The sequence below is a fragment of the Hyaena hyaena genome, unplaced genomic scaffold (assembly GCF_003009895.1).
Source record: "Hyaena hyaena isolate Hyena2069 unplaced genomic scaffold, ASM300989v1 scaffold_63, whole genome shotgun sequence".
Taxonomy (NCBI): domain Eukaryota; kingdom Metazoa; phylum Chordata; class Mammalia; order Carnivora; family Hyaenidae; genus Hyaena; species Hyaena hyaena.
Window position 1 is genome coordinate 2,534,675 of NW_024080695.1, and position 20,042 is coordinate 2,554,716.

The following is a 20,042-nucleotide window of genomic DNA, read 5'->3' on the forward strand; positions in this document are numbered from 1 at the left end:
CCCCCCCCCCCCCCCCCCCCCCCCCCCGGCAGGGCCTGCTGGTTCTCCAGAACCCTCCAGCGCCACTCCCTCTGCCGCTGCCCCAGCCTGCGCTGCCCCCTTCTGTCCGTCTCCGGCACCGTCTCGGCCATTCCAGTCTCACGGGCGGGACCACTGCCTCTCTGCTCGGCAGGTGGGGCCCTGAGGCGCAGTCCTGTCTGTCTGGGCTTCTCACTGCACGAACGCAGCCTGAGGGCGCTGTGCGATCCCCCTGGTGGCCTCTGCCGTGTCTCCTGCCACACGGTACGAGGCGCTATCGTTCAACACTTCACATCCGCCACAGGGCCTTGGCACCAGTTGGTCCCTCTGCCTGGGCACCTTTTCCACCAGGTCCTCACATGGCCACATCCTTCAGGCCACGATCCGGCTCACACGTCATCCCAGCGAGGCCTCTGGCTCTTACAAAATAGCCACTCTCCTTTTGTTAAGTACCGCCTTCCCATCTTTGTGGCATTTACTGCTGTCTGACTTTACCTTCACGGTTGGGGGATACCCACAGTTTAGCGTGGTATCTAGATTGTACTAGAGTGGAGGCCCCACAAACGCAAGGCCTTGCGTGTGTCAGTCCAGGATCGGAGACCCGTCTGGTGAGTGAAAGAGTGAACAAATGGTATCTTGGGACTTAAAGCCAGGTGCTTTTGAGCCCACGGATTTTCCTGCCACACGCCCCTGCTTCGCGAGTGCTCAAACACGTCTACGCCCCTTACAGGTGATCCGAGAGGTCTACAGCGGCTGCAGCGGCCCAGCAGACTCAGAGGGGCCTCCGCCGTCAAGCTCCCCGGTGCACAAGACCGAGCTGGAGAAGGTAAGGGCGCGTTTCTTCCCGGCTCAGAGCCCTGCTAGCCCTTCTCTGAGGACGTGAGCACTTACAGCCAGAAACGATGCCGTTCTGCTGCGCACGCCTCTCGGGTGCCTGCTCCACACGCAGCTCGAGTGAGTCGTGTCCCGGATGGCATGGTTGTTTCGACTGTTCCCAGCTGTAGATGCAGAGATGGGTTTAAAGGTGTTGGTGGATTGAGGGGGCTCAAGGTCGTGGCTGTTACGTGGCAGACTTGCACCCTGCGTGCCGGGCTGTCTGTGCGCCTAGAGTTGAGCAGGCGCTGCACACGTGCGCCTTCCTGGAGACCCAGGACACGTTATTCCCCGTGGTCCAGGGCGTGTCCTCTCCCCGCTCCGTATGCATGTTACATGATGGAGGAGCAGTGAGAGCCCAGCAGAGGGGCCGGAGGGCTGGCCTTCCTTGCCAGCCATGCGTAAGCCCGTCCCTGCTGTGCAACACGACCAGGCCTCTCTGGCCGTGCTTCCTGTGCGTGTGTACATGGAGGTCTTGTTTCCGCGGAGGCCGGGCAGTGTTCTGTGGGTGGCCCGTGTCCCAGGAAGCTTCTGAGGCCCCCCCACCCCGGTCTGTCCCCCGCTGCCAGTGAATGGATCCTGCTTTGTCTCTTCTCGTTTTAGTCTGGACTCTGCAGGAAGCAGAATCGATAGGGCGTGTGTTACCAACAACGTACAAAACCTAAATATAAACTGCTTTATGTAAGGTAATGGGTATACAGATGTACACGCACAAGTAACACACGTGTACGTGTGCAGAGGATTATTATAACGAATTGGCATATGTGGTTGTGGCGGCTGCCAAGTCCAAAATGTACCGTGTGGGTCCGCGGGCTGGAGACCAAGTCTGCTGGCAGTCTTCCGGAGAATCTTCCCTTGCTGGCAAAGGCTGGGCTTTTTGCACCATGCCGGCCTTCACCTGATTGGGTGAGGCCCACCCACTCCATGGTGGGCAGTCTGCTCACGGACCACGGATTTCAGTGTTAGTGTCATCCACCACCCCATTCCAAGTTGACACACGTAAAACTATCCTCACAGGCCTTGCCCAGACATTGTGACACAGTGGGCCATCTGTCTTTCTCTTGGCAGCAAAGCTAACGCATGTTCGCTGTAGAAATTCAGAAAGGCCAGAGCAACAGACGGGATGAGGGAAGTCGCTCGTGAGCCCACCACCCAGAGGAGGCGGCTCCCCGTAGCATCGCGGAGGTGTAGCTGGTTCGGACGGTCTGATGCATAAAATTGCTTATGCTGCTGCCCCCGCCCCCGCCCCCGACTTGTGTGTTATTAGCGATGTCCCCAGGGTTGACACCTCGTAAAGCAGTGAGCGTGTCTGCGTTTTCATCAGGGGTGTGGTACCAAACACCCTGCCTCTGCTGCTGTCCTGGTCGGTGGCCCTGTCTTGCGCCCGCCTCCCTCTCCAGACGGTTTCAAACGGCGCGGTGCTTGGTGTCTCCCCGAGTCTTTGCCGCGTCTCTGTGACCTGAGACCAGGCTCCCAGGAGCTGGCTTCTGAGACCAAACGGTGGAAATATTTTCTAAGGTTTCACTTCCTGTGGCGAGGTGCACTCCTGTCCGGACAGGCTGCGCTATGCCCGTCCGCTCCCGGTGGCACGTCGGGGCCCCCGTTCACTGTGGGCATCGGCCGTCCTACTTCCCTCTGGTCTCGAAAGCTGTCCTGGTAGTGCCTGGCCGGGCCCGCCAGCCCCGAGCCCGGGGGTGCTTCCTGGCCCGAGACTGGAGCAGAGCTGGCTGGCGACACCCAGCCGGTGCCCATGAACCGCCGCAGCTCCCTCCGTGCGGCGCATCCTGGCCCCGCCTGCGGGGTTGCAGACACCTGTCTGTCATCCTCGGGCAGCACCGCCCGGACCCCGCGCTAGCAGCTGGCCGTGCGTGTGCCCTGGCGCCCCGGTCTCACCCAGAGACTTTCTCCGTCTTCGGCCGGGGCTCTGTGGGGCTGGGCTGTGGGCTGGACCAGGAGGGGTGTTTTCAAGCCCACTCCCCCCGCTGTGATGCCACAGATCTCCAGCCAGTAGAGAGGAGGATCCCTAAATAACACCCCTTCTTCAGACGCCGGCTCAGGGTCCTGAGAGTGCTCCCTGCATCCGGGTGCCAGAACGAAAATAATCGCACGTGTGCCGGTGTGCCCTGGGGCGGCTTTGACCGCAGCCACTCTCTGTGTGTACACTCAGAGTGTGTCTAGTACGAGCACATCTTTGGCCTCACCCTGTGATTGGTCGATGACGGGAAGAAATTAGCTGGATGGTGGGCTCTTCATTTCTGGGCAGATACTATGGCTTGGTGAGGGGGATATTCTTTCGAAATCTGAGTATTTTTTCAAAATGACTTGCAAGAAAAAGTGCTGTGGATGAGGGGCCGTAGGTACTAGGGTGCTCAGTAGCCCTCCGCCTAGGCCAGTCTGTTCTGTGCGCCTCTGCTGGTCTGGAAGCTGTAGCCGCGAGCTGGCCAGCGGTCCGTCCCGTGCTGGAGCTCTGGCTCCCTCCAGGCTGTCGTGAACTTGGCCCACGCTCCCTTCCACTGTGGAGAGAGCTTCCGACACATCCCGGGTACGTCACTCGGTCCGCGCGAACCGTTGTAAGAGTAACGTCATCCTTTGTGCCCTAACAGAAACTGTCTTCTGAGAGGCCGAGCTCGGACGGGGAGGGCGCCGCCGAAAACGGAGTCACTGTGTGTAATGGAAAAGAACAAGGTGAGTTCTGCTTGTGCTGAAAACACGTAGACTGAAAACCAACAACCACAATGAAAAGGCAGAAACTGTGGTCAGTCGTGTGACCATCGGCTCAGTAGTTGGACTGTGCGTCCCGGCCGGCGCCGCACTGCTGGAAGCGCACAGACACCCCCTGGGCCGGTGCGAGCCGCGGGTCTTCGCCTGCCACCGGCCTCGGCTTTCCCTCTGGTCCTCATGGGGCCCCACACGCATTTCAGCCTCAGGGCTCACAGCAGCCTACGTCCTTACCCGACTTATCGCTGAAAGGAATTGCGGCGGGGAGACCCGACCGTCCGGGAAAGGTGGGCGGCCAGTGTGACCAGCAACCCCGTGGCCGCCCCCCACCGCCTGCGCTTCGCCCCGGAGCCCGAGTAATCCTTCCCGCCGCCTGAGGATGCTGTCCCGTCTGCAAGAGGCCAAGGCTGGGCTCACAGGCTTCTGCTCATTAAAAAAAAAAAAAAGACGTGTTCTGAAGATGCCTTTTATTCCCCTTCATTAAAAACCATTTTTTTTAAGTTGTGGCTCAATACCCATGACATGAAATTACCATGGTGACCGTTCTGTGTCCCCTTGGGCGGTGTCAAGGACACTCATGGAGGTGCCCCCCCCTCCGCGCCCAGAGCTCCTTTCCTCTGTAGGACTGGCGCTCTGTCCCCAGGAAACAGTAGAGTGTGGAGTTTGAGTTCTTTTCTTCCAAGTCCGCTTCACAAGGCTCAAATTACGTCCAGTAAAATCCACGCTTTTTGGCACATAGTTCTTTGAGCTTCGACAAACACAGCCTGTAACTGCATCACTGCAGTCAAGGGGTGGAGCATTTCTGGGACCCCCGAAGCACCCCCTCATGCCCCCGGCAGCTGCTGGCACGCTTGTGTCCTCTGCAGAAGGCCCTGTGAGTGGGATCGGGCAGTCTGTGCCCTTTGGGTCTGGCTCCCCTCCAGCCCAGCGCCCGGCAGACGCACCTACACTGGCGCGCTCCGGAGTCTGTTCCTTCACGTGGCCGAGCCGCGGTCCAGTGTGTGGACGGGCCACGGTTTGGGCGCCCGCCCCCAGCCTGGACAGCTGGGGGTTCCCAGGTCTGAGCGTCGTGAGGAACTCTGTCCTAGACATTCACAGCAGATTTCATCTCTGTTGGATGAAAACCTAGGGCACGATTTGTTGGTGCTGGGTGTTCTCACCACCGTACCGATGTCATCTTGCTTTGTTCTGTACATTCTGGCTGCTGTAATGGGTACGTAGAGCTATGTGATGGCGGCTTAAGCTTGCGTTTCCCTGGAGACTAATGATGCTAAGCATTTTGTAATGTGCTGCTTTGCCAACCATGTCTCATCTGATGAGAGGTCTGTCCAGATCTTTTGCCCATATTTGTACTGGATTTTTGTTCACATTATTGACTCTGGAGAGTTCTTTATAATGTTTTGAATACAAGTCCTTTATCAGTGTGTTTTGCACATAGCCTCTCCCAGCCCGTGGCTTGACTTTCACTTTCCGTCCCAGGGTGTGTGGCCTGAGAGGAGGGTGGGATTTGTGGGTCATGGGGAAGTTTCCCCTGTGCAAAGCCAACAACCCGTGTGCTCCCGGCCCCATGACCCCAGCTTCCCAGGGGAGTCTGCCCAGCCAGCTCAGAGGCGCTCTACCCAGCAGGCGTCTCCCAGCTCTGAAAGGAAGTCCGCAGTCCAGGCCATTGAGAATGGTAAAACCCAAGTAAGCCGGCCCACTGTGATGTTACAAGGTTCACGCCCAAAGGTCATGATCTCTGCCTTTGCCCCTGCGGTTCCCTAACTCAGTCGTGTTTGGGTGTAATTTTAGTCACTCAGTGGAAGGCACCATCTGCGTCTTCCGTGGGCTCGTTTCGTGTAATCAAGGCCAGGAAAGCAGTCTTTAAGTTTCACCCCAAAACAGAATAACATACAATCTCCGCTTCCTGCTTGATGTGGAGACACAGCCACGCTGCTCTGGTTGGTCTCTGTCCTTGTTTGCCATTCTTCTCCTGGGCCCCTGCTGGAAATGCGGTTCACAGAATGATACGAACATCCAGAATCCTGTATGTGTGTGCACGCGCGTGCAGAGAGAGAGAGAACATTATCTGTACCTAACCACCTACCTTCTCGCTCATGACCGATTTGCAGTCGAGAGATTTCAACACAGCTGCCTGTACCCCCGCCATCTTGTGATCAGATTCTCCACTGGCCATAGGGATGCGTCTGGGCTGATTCTTACGGCTTTAAGAGTCTCATGCTCTACCGACTGAGCTAGCTGGGCAGTTTACTTATGGCTTTAAAAATGCCAGGAGTTGGCTTTCCTTCAGTGGTCTGCCCTTCACTGGCTGCTGAGCGCTGACGCTGTGCGCCGTTCGGACCCTGTGGCTTTCCCGGTCTGTGACTTCAGTTGAGGGTTCTGAGTTTTTAGGGGTTTCCTCATAATTCTATTACACGTGTGAGATCCTGCCATGTGTGTAGTGAGTAGCGTTAACACACTCTCACCTTCCTACACACTTTTCTTTTCAGGGAGTCCTTTCCGCTTTGTAAAGAACTTCATCTGTGGTCCTTCAAGGAATTAAAAGTATCAGGTCTTTTCTTTGTGATCAGGTGCTTTCCTGGCAGGAGCAAATGTGGGTAGAATCAGAAGGAAACGTACCGTGTTTGCTTTGAGCCCCCGGGAAGAGCTCTGCACTTCCTGAGCTCTGCAGAAGGGGGTCCTCAGGGCCCGCTGGGAGCCCCTTCCTTTCGAAGCTGAGCCGGAACAGGGCTGTGGTCAGAAACGGTCTTGGGGCTCTTCGGAAACACTTGGCGTGGCCACACTGAAAGCTTAATGACAGGGTCGTCCCAACCGTGGACCCCCATGTCTGGGGGCCCCGGGGGGGTGGGAATGTCCCATCCCACTAAGATTGCAACGGGGTCTTGGTGCTTTAATTGAAGAGGGGGCATGCAGGAGAGTGTGAGGAGGGTGGGGGTGCTCTCCGGTGCTCCCTGCGAGGACTTCACAGGACGCCACGGTCTGCAGGCTTAAGCTGCAGACACTTGCTTCTCACGGTCCGCAGACGGGAGCCCGATCTGGCGGTGCCGGGCTGTGAGCCGGTGGGGGCCCCTTCCTGGCGTGCAGACGGCCGCCTCCCACCGCGTCCTTGCGTGGCCTCTTCCGAGTTCACAGTGTCAAGAAGGGCGCTGATCCTGTGAGATTGGGGCCCCGCCCTTATGGCCTCACGTAACCCCATCACCAAACACAGCCGCCTGGGACTTGGGGCTTCAATGCAGGGCTTCTGGGGGCACCTCCATTCAGTCTGGAACAAATGCCGTGTTCACCCAGAAGTTCGGCTTGGCTTCTTCTCTTTTCACTGTCATTTCTTCCTAGAGAGGCAATAACGGCAAACACAAAGGATGGCGCTGCGTCTGCAGGGTGGGGGTGGGGGCGGGGGGCACCTGCGCCTGGCGTCCCGCGGGTGGAGGAGTGGGGACTGGAGGAGAGCGAGCTTCCCCGCCCCAGTGGATGGAGGGAGCATGTCCTTCTGTGTTACAGGGGCCTCTGGGAATGAGGCCTGGGGGTTGTAGTCCCGAGTCCCTGAGTCCCCTGTCTCGGCAACTATTCAGTGTGTGTTTGAGCTGGGTTTCTGCAGGCCTGGGGTGAGCAGGGGGGAAGGATTCCTCACTTGTATTACGTTGTCAGAAGGGGCTGTGGCCCCTTGTGGGATACAGGTCGGAGGCACGAGTCACCCTGGACACGGAGACACCCGGAGGGCTGTGGGGGAGCCCCTGCCCCAGCCCAGCCCCTCCATGGTGACGCTGCACGTGACCTCCCGGAGGCTCATCGTCCTGTGGTTCCCGCCTCTTCCCCTCGGCGCCAGGACCAGGCACACAGTGGCCTGCAGGTGGCAGGGCCGAGTGACCTCTCCTCTGCCGACCTGCCATGGGCGGAAAGGTCTTCCCTGACCCCCAGGTCCCGTGCACGCTCTCACCCACCTTCCCAGCTCCACGAGGTCCCAGACGCAGGTCCAGAGCCCACAACTCTTTCTGTTTCCCGAGGGGAACCCGAAATCAGTTTGATGCGCAGCGTTTGCGCATTTGCTGTATTGGGCACGACTTCATAACCCCATGCCCTGCAGGCCGACGCCGACCATCGCAGGCTCAAATGCAAGGGTCCGGCCTGGGCGTCGTGGGGAGGGTGAGGGGCTGCTGGGGGCTCCCCGGGACCGGGGAGGACACTCGTGCCCCTTCCCCTCCGCCAGCCCCTCCCCACGAGCCACCAGGATGTGGCTGCTCTGCTGCTCTCTGTTCCCCCTCCCGACCTCATGGCCTTGGCGTTACTGAAGCTCTTCCTGCCCGCAGGCTCCTGCTCAGGCTCAGCCGCTTCCTCATCCCCTGGCTCGCAGTTCAAAGTCACCCCTCCAAGTGGCCAGGGCCTCGGCCGTGTCACCCCAGTGTAGGCTGCGCGGGCCTGGCTGCCATCAGGCCTCATGTGTGTGCGCGCGCGCGTGTGCCCACGTGTCCACACACCCGTGTGCATGTTCACAGCCTCCTCTAGAACATATGCTCCTTCAGAACGCCTGTTTGCTGTGTTCTCTTGTGTCTACACCGGCACCGGCTCATAGCAGGTGCTCGGTGAGTACAAATTGAGGAAAGTAAGACGGGCTGTGGTTTATGCTCTGTCCCTATTCTTTCCAGTCCAAGTCTGTAATCAACATCTGTGTCTCGTTTCCATCGTTATTCTTGACAGTTAAGAGGAAGAAAAGCTCCAAATCCGAGACCAAGGGAACCGTGTCTAAAGTCACTGGGAAGAAGATCACCAAGATCATCGGCTTGGGGAAGAAAAAGCCGTCGACGGATGAGCAGACCTCATCCGCAGAGGAGGACGTCCCCACCTGCGGTAAGAGGTGTCGCGCGGCTGGGAGTGGCGCTCGCCTCGCTCGTGTCCCCCTTCCCCAGACTTGCCCCTTTACCGCGGGCTCTTCTAGTCCAGCCGTGCGCCTCTGGGGGGAGGGGGGCTGCATTTTTATTGCTTCATCATAAAAGGCCGTGCCGGGTTTGAGGCGATCTCAGGGTTCTTTCAAGGCCAAAAACAAGTTCTGGCTGTGACCTCAGGACGTTCTCCCAAGGTCTTTTCGAGGGTTTCTAAGCTGGAGCACACGTGCCTTGGCGAGCGAAGGGGGAGCGTGGGGCCAGGCCCGGCCCGGCGTGCGTGGGGTTACCCCCCGGCCCCAGTGGATGAAAGAGCGTCCTGGGGGCACTGTTGCTCATCCCGTCACCACCATCCGCCCTGAGCGGCTGCCACGGCCAGGATGCGGCCCAGCCCCCCTGTGTGAATAAGGAGTCACAAGCAGGGACGTGCAGTGCGGCCTGGTGACGGAGGAGGGAGCCAGTACGGCCAGACAGTGCCCCAGGGACCCGCGGAGCGAGGTCCAGGCAAGGCAGCCGCTGAGGAGAGGGGAGGGTGGGGGGACAGGTATCCTGCTTCCTTGGCCACCGTGCAGCCGTTCTCAGGAGAAGAGCACCGGAAGCCAGACGGCCAGGCCGTGGCCTCTGCAAGGAACCGAGGGTGGGCTGGGGGTGCCCGTGTACCCCGCGGCACACCCAGTGTTCTGTCCCCCAGGCCCCTGGTCCCCTCCCTGTGCAGACTCATGCTGTTCACCCCTCTGTCTCCGTGAGCATCCATCGGCCCAGGGTATGGGGCTTTTACTGGGAACTATGCTGCCCCAAGTGCTCAAGGTGGCCATACAGACAAGGGGACATTAATTTGGCAGCTGTCACACGCCAGGGCCCACACTGTGTGCCAAAAGGACAGTAGGAAGAGGCAGCAATGTGGGGGAGGGGGCAGGGGGCAGAGCGCTGAGCAGCGGCCGGAGCTTGCGGAAGCCGGGGCGTGCCGGACCCCAAGGGCCGGTCGAGGGGTCCTAGCTCCTTCTGGCCCTGACAGTTGGGGCTCTAGGAAGCCACACACATGAACCTTCAGTGGGCCCTGTAGAGACCTGTCCATCAGAGGCTTCGGCAGCCCTGGGTGGTGGTGTGCGTGCTGTGGGAGCTGGCTGGGCAGGCAGGGCTGGCGGTGTCCCCTCAGGGAGGTCCTAGTGAGGGGGCCACCCTGGATTGTTGGGGGCGCCCTGGGAGTGGAAGGACACCAAAGGTCTATGCAGTCAGATAGGACTTGAACTTGGCCCTTAGTCAGATGGCAATGGGGTCATAGAAGAGGGCTGACTGAGGCTCTGTCCACCACCCTGCATGAAGGAGAAGGTGTCACTCTGTTGATGTTACAGCAGGCGGGCAGGGCTGTGGTGTGGAGGGGCGGAAGTACAGGCAGGCAGGGCTGTGGCGTGGAGGGATGGAGTTACAGCAGGCAGGCAGGGCTGTGGCATGGAGGGGCAGAAGTATAGCAGGCGGGCAGGGCTGTGGTGTGGAGGGGCGGAAGTATAGGCAGGCAGGGCTGTGGCATGGAGGGATGGAGTTACAGCAGGTGGGCAGGGCTGTGGCATGGAGGGGCAGAAGTACAGCAGGCGGGCAGGGCTGTGGTGTGGAGGGGCGGAAGTACAGGCAGGCAGGGCTGTAGTGTGGAGGGATGGAGTTACAGCAGGCAGGCAGGGCTGTGGCATGGAGGGGCAGAAGTACAGCAGGCGGGCAGGGCTGTGGCGTGGAGGGGCGGAAGTACAGCAGGCGGGCAGGGCTGTGGCGTGGAGGGGCGGAAGTACAGCAGGCGGGCAGGGCTGTGGCGTGGAGGGGCGGAAGTACAGCAGGTGGGCAGGGCTGTGGCGTGGAGGGGCGGAAGTACAGCAGGCGGGCAGGGCTGTGGCGTGGAGGGGCGGAAGGAGGAACACGAACGCTTTGATGCCACGATGCTGTTCCCTCTCTGCCCCTGCCTTTCTCGGTGCAGCAGGAAGCGCTAGGTGGAGCCTCCTCTGGCCCTGGGCCTGGAGGGGGGTTAGGGCTCAGAAGCGGAAAAGGAATCATCCAAAAAAGGGAACTGCCGTTTTAGCTTCCTTTTTGTTTTTTAAAACTGCTCCGGGTCCGCAGAAGGAAACTGAAATTCTTTCATGAAGAACAAGCGTTGACATGGGAGGCGAGTTAGACACCAGGGTCTGGACGCTGAGCTCTGGAAGGCCGTGCCTGCTGGAGCCTGGCGGCCGGGGTGGGGGGCACAGGGGACCCGCGGGCCCAGGGCTGCCGTTCCCCCGGGGCTCCCCTCTGCACGGCCCTTCACTGCCGCTCATAACCCCTCGCACGCGGCCTCATTGTGTGGCCATCAGGCTCCGCAGGGAAGCCTTTGCTGGTGCTTCCCTGGAAACATTCGGTTGCTCAGAGGGCCGGCAGGGTGAATCCGGAACCTGTAACAGACCCGTGTGCATTTCTGTCAAACTGCCCAGTGGACACCATTCATCTCTATTCAGAGAACCTCCTCTGTCCCCAAGCTTTAAAAATCGTCATCTAGGGGCGCCTGGGTGGCTTAGTCGGTTAAGCGTCCGACTTTCGCTTAGGTCATGATCTCGCAGTTCATGGGTTCGAGCCCCGCGTCGGGCTCTGTGCTGACTGCCAGCTCAGAGCCTGGAGCCTGTTTCAGTCTGTGACTCCCTCTCTCTCTGACCCTCCCCTGCTCACACTGTCTCTCTCTGTCCTAGAAAAAAAAAAAAATCGTCATCTAGGTCTTCGCTGGGCCCAGAGCCCAGGGGGCGGGTCTGCGGGGAAAGGCAGCGGGGAGATGACTGTTGTCAGTTACGTTAGTACAGCTGTAAAGTTTTAGGCCGAAACGTGAGCGGATAAAGGCCCGCGGCACCAGCCCTGCTGAGCTGTGGCCGTGCGGCCGCTGGCCCCGCGCCGCGTGCCGAGGAGGGCTGAGCTGGACGGGCCGGAGGGGCGTGCCGCTGGCAGGCAGCGGAGGGCCCCGGGAGCACCTGGGACCTGGGTTCAAGTCCAGCTCTCCCGTGATATGCGGCCTGGCAGGTGGGCCTCCGGGTGCATAATATAAACGCAGCTGGGGGTCAGAGATGGTTTCCGGGGAGTGGGCCGGGGGTGGGTCCCGCGGCCGCTGACCAGGTCAGCCCAGCCAGCCCCGTACCGCTGCTCCTTGCGGCCCGAGTCCCCGAAGTGATGGTGAGTGGCAGCCGGGTGCCCCCCCCCCAGCCCCCCAGCAGAGAAGGTCTTCTATTTGCCCCTGTCTGCTGCTCGCAATCCCTCTGTACGCTCAGCAGGTGCTGGGAGACGCGTGTTCTCTTCCTCCCTGCCCCGTCTGTCTACCGCCGGGCCAGCGCACCGTCCCCAGCCCCACCCACCCCCCCCCCGGCCGCCAGGGGCGAGCTGTGACGACACAGAGCCCCTGCGCTGAGATGAGAGCCGCTCTGCCTCCTGGCTCAGAGCCTCTGACAGCCTCGTCTCAGCCCGATTCCGCAGCCGTCCCTCCGTCCTCCTGGGTCCCGTTCACGGGCGCCGAGCCTGGCAGACGGGGGCCGCGCAGCCCACGCCCACTGACTGACTGAATAACCTTCAGCAAGTTGCATGATCTCTCCGGGCCTCCGGGTCCTCCTCTGGGAAATGGGCCCATGCTTACTCTGTCTTAAGAAAATTAAAGCTAGAATCACAAAACAGTAAGCTCCATGCTTAATAAGTAAGCTCATCATTTATGGTCAGTAAGTGGTTGATGTTACTGTGTGTTCACCTGATGTGAACAGACAGATGTCTGTCAGACAGACCGACAGACCACAGCAGCACAAGGGCAGTATGGGGGGTGGTGGGCGGGAGCAGCCTGGGTGCCGAGAGACACAGAAGCGGGCGGAAGGAGAGGCCCCAGGTCTAGGGTGGGGGTCTCCATGGAGGCAGCCCCGCCTGAGCTAGTGGGAGGCCTTGCTGGAGATTTCCGGGGTCCCATCCGGGTCCGGCGTTCTGTGACTTGGTGAAGTTTCCAGCAGTAGGGTTTTAGCGGACGCACAGGGGAGGTCTGTACCCTTCCCCTCTGTCACAGGTTGCCCCTCAGAACATCAGGCGGCCTTTAATCAAGGGGGAGGAGAGAGTCCTTGACAGAAGTCGCTGCCCGGGGGTGTTGGTGTCCTCATTCTTGGCTGTTGGGGTAGGCATCTGGGGCGGGGGGGGAGGGGGGTTCTGGCGGGGGTGGGGCTGGGACCAGCCAGTGGCAGCGTCAGGACGTTTGGTGTCCCCTCCTTCCCCGGGGCATCTCCACAAGTGAAGCCACCTTCACACTGGGACCCGAACCCGTCAAGCAGACGCCATTTTCCCTCCCTACGCAGAACCCGGGCCGCTGCCCCCGCCCTTCCCATCTGCTTGTGCCTGAGAGCACCTGGCGCTGAGGCCAGGATGCCAGTGATGCCAGCAGCCGCCTGCGAGAGTGTTTGCGTCTGTCCGAGCTCTCAGGGGACCTTGAGCCTCTTGCCACGGTCTCGCGAGAAACCTTAGAGATCAGAGCAAGGCGGACCTCAGAACCGCAGACTGAGATTCCCGAACTGTTAAGATACAGTGAGGTCTCCCCTAACGTGGTGGGTGGGATCTTTCAAGAATCTAGCTGCATTGGAATTGCCTGCGAATTGCCTCATGTGGTTCCTGGAACTGACCCGGGTGGTGGCAGGGGGAATGGGGGGCGCCGGTGCGCCTGGGGCACAGTTCTTGCCCCAGGACCCCACCATCCCCATCCAGCCGGCCTGGCTGCGCTTTGGCACCCCCTGGTGGTGGGTGTGCACTCTGGCTGAGATACGTGTGGGGCGCTTCAGGATCCGTGTCCCCCACCCTGTGACTCCGGATGCCCTGCGTGGCCGTGGGCCATTTCCCTGTGCCCCTCCTTGAAGACGGGCATTTTAGACCGCCCCTTCCTGAGAAGAGCAGAGGGCAGCGAGCCCGGTGGTGGAGGCCCGTCTCCAAGTGTGCGCACACCACTGCAGGGTTCGCTGTTGGTAGAGACGGGCCACTCAAGCCCTGTGAGTTTGATTTCTGCCCTTCCCTTTTGGGAACTGAGAGGAAATCCGAGGACGGCATTAAAATACGGGGGTTTATGTGATGTTGTGCTCAAGTGAAGCGAGGATTTGTCCGGTATAACCATTCCGTCTATGGCTCGCATGTCAAGAAATTTGTGGCATCGGTGACTTGGGGGGCAGATTCAGCCAGGGAGACAAATGTCACGAGAGCGCCTGGGCCTGTTGAAGAGATTCCCGGCACCCCGGGCTCCGATGCTGCCCCCCTGGCCCCCGTGTGCCCAGGTCTGCACTGGGAAGCCCCGTGCCGGTGTGCGCGCACTGACAGGTCAGCTGGCTCCTAGGCCTCATTGCTCACACCCCTCAGGGAATGTCTCAGCGTCCCCCTCCCTGTCACCCTGCGCATCTAGGCCTGGTTCTGGTAGTTTCCAAGGGTCTCATAATCCAGGCACTGGGGGCTTCACCCCTCTGTTTCTCATGCTCTCCCTGTCCCCCCGGGCCACCCTGCCCTGAACCGCCCCTGCCAGCCCCCGCCACGACGGCTTTCAGTGTCCTGGAGCCCAGTGCTTCCTGGTGAGACTTGTTCACGTGTGTGTCCCTAAGGGGAGAGCCGTCGCCGGCCAGAACAAGTCGCACATGCAGAGAGGCCCCCTCCTTCACAAAGGAGCTCCTGCAGCTCCGGGTGGACCCCAGCCGCCTCCTCTTCCCGCAGCCTCTCCTGGATGTACAAGGTACACGGAACTCTGGTCCCAGGCACTTGAGCCGATGGGCTGGCTCCTCCCCCTGGTCCCCAATTTCACAAATACAGCAACTTATGCCCCACACGAAAATTCTAGTTCCAGGAGAAGCAGCGTACCCTGTGTTTAGGGGCCATGGGTAGAATTGATGTCACCCTGAGCCGAATAGAAGCTTACATTTTACGTGTGCACCTCGTGAACTCATTGAGCGAATAATCATACATAATGTAGAGAGCGACATTGAGGGCCCTGTAACTTACCTGTGTGTTCGGAGCTTTGTTTTGTGTGACTGTCTGTGTAGCATTTATCGTCTGCTAATGAAGCGTGTAAGGTGCAGGACCTCAGTGTGTTAGACGTGGAGAGAAGCAAAATGGGTCCTTCCAAGCCCTTAGGCAAGAAAATCAGAATTAGAACATATTTATTTTGTTTTGTTTTTGAGCTGGGTGTGTGTGTGTGTGTGTGTGTGTGTGTGTGTGTGTGCGCGCGCGTGCGCAGCAGAATGACTTACAAAATCCTTATTTCATTTCTTCCCTTCTGGCCAGAGCGCTGTGTGCTATGGAACTCCCTTCCTGAGTCTCGGGGGCTGGGGCCGCCCTCCCCCAGCATCATCCAGTGGGAGGAAGTAGCAGCCACCTTGGGGAACCTGGCTTCCTGCCCCGTTAGTTCACATTTTGGGTGTTTGGTCATTTGTTTGCGACAGACAGAAAGCGACCGGTTTCTCACATTTGAGATTTCCTTTTTTAAAAAAACGAGGATCGTTGTAATTCCATCCCACGTGCAGAGGAAGCCAGGTCTGCCCGTGGCCGTGACTTAGTGACGGTGTCTGCAGTGCCAGAGACCTGTGCTCTCGGGCTCCAGCGTCGCCGTCCATCTGGGCGCGCTCCACCAGTGGGACAGAATCCTCCGGCGCGGGGGTTGCGGGAGAGGCCGGAGGACCCCACAGCCTCCCGCAGGACTCCCGTGCCCAGGACCCCCCCACCGTTGGCTGGAACACGCCCAGCAGGGGGCGCTCAGCACCCCCAAGGCCTCCTGTGCCTTGCAGAGCAGGATTAGGAGAATTTCCTTTTCCAAGAGTTTGTTCTCATGTGACTCCAGAATGTGCCTTCCCGTAACGTGTGCCCCGGCTGTCATTGCAGCTGCCCCCAGTGAATCTTGTCCTTTTCTGTACAGCGTTCCCGTGGTCGTGTGAAGACGGCCACCGTGTCCTTCCCCTCCCGCCCTGCAAACGCCAAGGGCCCAGCACGGCCAGGCCGACCCCAGACGGCCGCAAAACCCCTCGCCTTCCCAGAGCTGCTGCCGGGCCCTCGGGGCTTCCCTCACGGCTTCCCGGCCACCGGCCTTCCCAGTGCCCCGCGCTGGTTGAAGTGAGTGGCCCCGCATCGGGGCGGCCTCGCAGGTGCAGGGGGGCGGGGGCGGCTCCCACGCTAACGGCCGCCGTGTCCCTTGCAGGCTATCTCAACGTGCTCTCCAACAGCCGCTGGCGGGAGCGCTGGTGCCGGGTCAAGGACAACAAGCTCATTTTCCACAAGGACAGGACCGACCTCAAGACCCACATTGTCTCCATCCCCCTGCGCGGCTGTGACGTGATCCCGGGGTTGGACTCCAGGCACCCTCTGACCTTCCGGCTGCTTCGCAACGGACAGGAGGTCGCCGTGCTGGAGGTGAGGCGCTGCCCGTGGCCGCGCTCTGGGACCTGCCGCGTGCCTGTCCTCCCCGCTGGGTCTCCGCCATTGTGTCCTCTGTGCCCGCTGTGGGGGCCTCCTCTCCGGGCGGCGGTGGGCGGCATGAGCAGCCGGCGCCCACTCGTACTGCGCGGTGCAGGCCCCCGTCTCCGGACGCCGCCTCCTCCCTGTCCTCCGTGCATTTGCATGATTTACCGCACGGTTCCACACAGCGCCCTGCTTTTCATTGTGGCCAGAAAGCCACTCCTCTCTCCCCGAACGATGGACCACCTTTGAAACAATGATGTTTCTTTCACTTGCCCTTCGGAACGTTCTTTACAGACGGAACAGGTGTTTTTAGGTGACCTTATAGACGGCGGCTTGCGGGCCAGTTACGTACAAACCCCCAAAGAACACCCTGCTTTCCAGAGCCCCAGTCCCCGTGCCAGGGAACAGCTAAAACCCCAAAGGAGGAAACTGCCCTCAATGTAAACAAGGCTGGTCTCCTGTGGGGGCTGGGGAGGAGGCAAGGCAGGCACCTTCCCCATGTCCCCGCCATTAGTCACGTGCTTGCCATGCGGCACGTGTACTCGTCACTCTGTCCCTCAGCCGGTGGTGTTAGCTGATCCCTTGGGCAGGGGTCTGCAAGCCTTCCCCACTGCACAGTTACTGTGTTTTCATTTGTCTTTTTAAAATTTCCTTTTTTTTTTATTTTTAAAAAATTTTTAATGTTTATTTATTATTATTGACAGAGAGAGACAAAGTATGAGCCAGGGAGGGGCAGAGAGATGGAAACAGAATCTGAAACAGGCCCCAGGCTCTGAGCTGTCAGCACAGAGCCCAACGCGGGGCTCGAACCCACAAACCGTGAGATGAAGTCGGACGCTTAACCAACTGAGCCACCCAGGCGCCCCTTAAAAATTTTTTTTGAAGTTTATTTTTGAGAGACAGAGCATGAGTGAGGGAAGGGGAGAGAGAGAGGGAGACACAGAATCTGAAGCAGCTCCAGGCTCCGAGCTGTCAGCACGGAGCCCAACGCGGGTCTCGAACCCAAAGTTGGTGAGATCATGACCTGAGCCGAAGTCAGATGTTTAACCGACTGAGCCACCAGGCATCTCTCTCTTTGTCTTTAAAAGCTTCATGGGGGAAGTTACTTTGAGGCCATCTATGTAAATAGCCTGTGATCACTGAGAACTTCAGCTGCTAACTTAGGCACCCACTGAAGGTGCTTACCTGAGGCAGTCATTGTCATGGCAACGAAAGGAAGAGTCTGTAATTCCGTTATTCCTTCTGTGCTCAGTAGCTAGCGTCTCCTGTACGGAAAGTTCTCTCTTCCTCCCATTTAGTTCTTGATCCCTTTACGTATGTGTATCAGTGGGGATTTGTAGAATATTTGTTTTCCTCGGTGATTATAATGCTTTCTTGTGATTTACTTCGGTGAAGAAAATCCCACATTTGATCAGCAGAAGGCCCTTCAAGCTTCACCCCTGCGGCCTCTGCTGCATCCCTGTAACAAGGCACCATGGTCCCCACGTTCTTTGAGCACCTTCCTTAGGTTGTGACACAGTAAAATGCTCCAGGCTTGCCTGGCGCCTTCCCTTTGGCCCAGGCCTGGAACCAGCCATGTCTCTGAGCAGCTCCTTGTGGGTTCCCCCTGGTGGCGAGGGGAAGTAGGTGTGCGTGTGTGCATGTAGTGCACACGTGCACTGCATGCATTCCTGCACGTGTATGTGTTGTATACATGGTTAATATCTATCAGCGTGCATGTATACACGTACATGCATTCACACACCCACGATCATAACCAAAACCTCTAATTTCAGTCCAGCATCACAGGGTTATTTTTAAAAAGCCTACAAGAAAATTCTATGAAAGTAAACTTTGAGGAAAACCATGAATAAACCCAATGTTATTTTCTCAGTCACACGGTACCTGGCGGGTTCAAATACTTTCAGAAATGCTTAGATATGATAGCATCAATGTAGATTTAGTCATAGGTATTTTCTTAATATTGTTTGGGGATTTTGTTTGGGGAAGGACACATTTGGGATTTTATTTACCCAGGTATTCAAGTGAAGTCACTTTAACTCCCCAAACATTGAACATTGGTTACGTTCTCTCTTGGGGAGGCGCGTACCTCAAGTCCATTTGCTTTGTCCTGGGCCTCACGCCGTGCTGGCCCGGAGGGAGGGTCACTGCCAGCCAGTTTTATGAGCACACAGAAAATAGCTCCTCTCACGTTAACGGCTCTGGGAATATTTACAATTACGTGTATTCAGATCAGCATCCAACTTGTCAAACCTGTAAATATACAACCTCATTGGCTTTGAGTCTTGAAGCTAAACTTAGCACATCTTTCATGATAGTAAAATTTAGTCATTTTAATGAAAATAATTCTTTTCTTTCACAGTCTACTAATTTATGCGCTTAATAACTCAACATCCCCTAAACTTTTTAAAGATTGTATTTTGATTAATCAAATGCTTCGATACCATTATAAACGTAAAGCATCCGATTTCTAAATCACGCAATGAGGATGACTTAAATCCTTAATGAATAGGATCTTACAGATGTATTTCCGACTTGCAGATGCAGCGGATCAGATCTGGGGCGGGGACCGTTTCAAACATCGTAAAGGCACACCATGCGCAAAGCTGGGCGATGACTGTAAAATGTGATTACGCTTCTATAAAGTCATATGAACTTACCTACACTTATAAACTGGTACGAAAGTTAGTTGACTTTTTGTACCATCTTAGGAGAATTACGATCACCACTTCAGGCCCATTTAGGAGACCCCGACAAGGGCCGCGGGGGGACAGGGTTGGGACCCCTCAGAGGTGCAGACCGCGTGGACTCCCCAGGTGAGGCTGGCCGGGGCTGGCGGGGATTCCTTGTTCTGGCCAGATTTTGTGCCAGATAATGGCACTTTCTAGGCAGCTTCCTTGGGCTGAGATTTCACTCCCCATGGTAGTTTCCACACCACACGCCCGCTGCCCTTCTGCAGACAGGATGGCCCACAGGGCTCAGGTCCCGTCTCCTTGGGTGTAAATCCTCACATAACTTCTGGGGTCCGGGCTTGGTGTGCACACAGTGTGGGCCTGTCACTCGGGCCAGGACTGCGTCTCCGTCCTTCATACCCTTACATCTTCCTGTTCGTTCCCTCTTCTGCCTCTCCGGCTCTGCTGAGCTTGGAAAACGTGGACTTGTAACCATCGCTTAAGTAAATGAACGCATCTCCCCTCCCCCGCCAGGCGGCGTCCTCGGAGGACATGGGCAGGTGGATCGGGATTTTGCTGGCGGAGACCGGGTCCTCCACCGACCCTGGGGCCCTGCACTACGACTACATCGATGTGGAGACGTCCGCCCACGTCATTCAGACCGCCAAACAGACCTTCTGGTAAGATCCCCGTGAAGCAGCCAAAAGCCTAACTACGCTCTTCTGTCACGGAGTTTCATTCCTTGTGTGCACAGCCTGGGGGGAAGAAAACTAAAGACTCTCCCTTTGGCGTTACATTGATCCAAACTTTGCTGAACTTTTGTCATTTCCACCTTCCTGTCTTTCTGTTGTAGCAGAGTTCGGCAAACTTCTTTTGTCAAGGGCAAAAAGTATTTGCGGCTCTGCGGGCCGCGGTTCCTGAGTATTTGCAGCTCTGCGGGCCGCGGTCCCTGTTAAAACTCCCCGGCTCTGCCATCACAGCCACAGACCACGCACCACACAAGGGTGTGCTGTGTGCTGATCGAACTTCATTTGTAGGAACAGGCGGCGGGCCGGCTGTGGCCCGTGGGCCGTGGGACTCAGGGAACACATCTGTGGAACAAATAACTTACGTATTACATTAACCAGGGCGGAATTTTCAAAGTCATCAATCACGTATTTTTAAAACTTGAACTGTGATTTGATTTTTAAACAAACGCTCGTATGTATGAAAACATTCCTTTGAATCCTATTTCTGTAATGTAATGACCATGAAGATAATCTCAGCAGCACCTTTCAAGGGAAGGGCCCCAGACCCCTGAGGGCATTCAGGACTCCTGTCCGGCAGTCCCAGGGGTCAAGACTGGATTCCTAACACACTGGTGTGAAGCCTGTGTCCTGGGGCTGTGTCAGCGAGGTGCTGGGTAAGGAGAAGGGGACTCGGGCTCCTCCACAGCATTTAC

At 58.0% G+C, this 20,042-nt stretch overlaps 1 protein-coding gene across 2 annotated transcripts in view; it reads left to right on the forward strand.

Moving 5' to 3' along the window:
* Positions 1-20,042, forward strand: part of AFAP1 (actin filament associated protein 1) — a 134,962-nt gene that overhangs the window by 92,739 nt on the left and 22,181 nt on the right. For both annotated transcript variants that reach the window (XM_039232087.1, XM_039232086.1), the window contains exons 7-11: positions 749-844; positions 3,495-3,576; positions 8,302-8,451; positions 15,670-15,881; positions 19,136-19,281. In XM_039232087.1, coding sequence (XP_039088018.1) covers positions 749-844; positions 3,495-3,576; positions 8,302-8,451; positions 15,670-15,881; positions 19,136-19,281 — 686 coding nt within the window. The remainder of the gene's footprint in view (positions 1-748; positions 845-3,494; positions 3,577-8,301; positions 8,452-15,669; positions 15,882-19,135; positions 19,282-20,042) is intronic.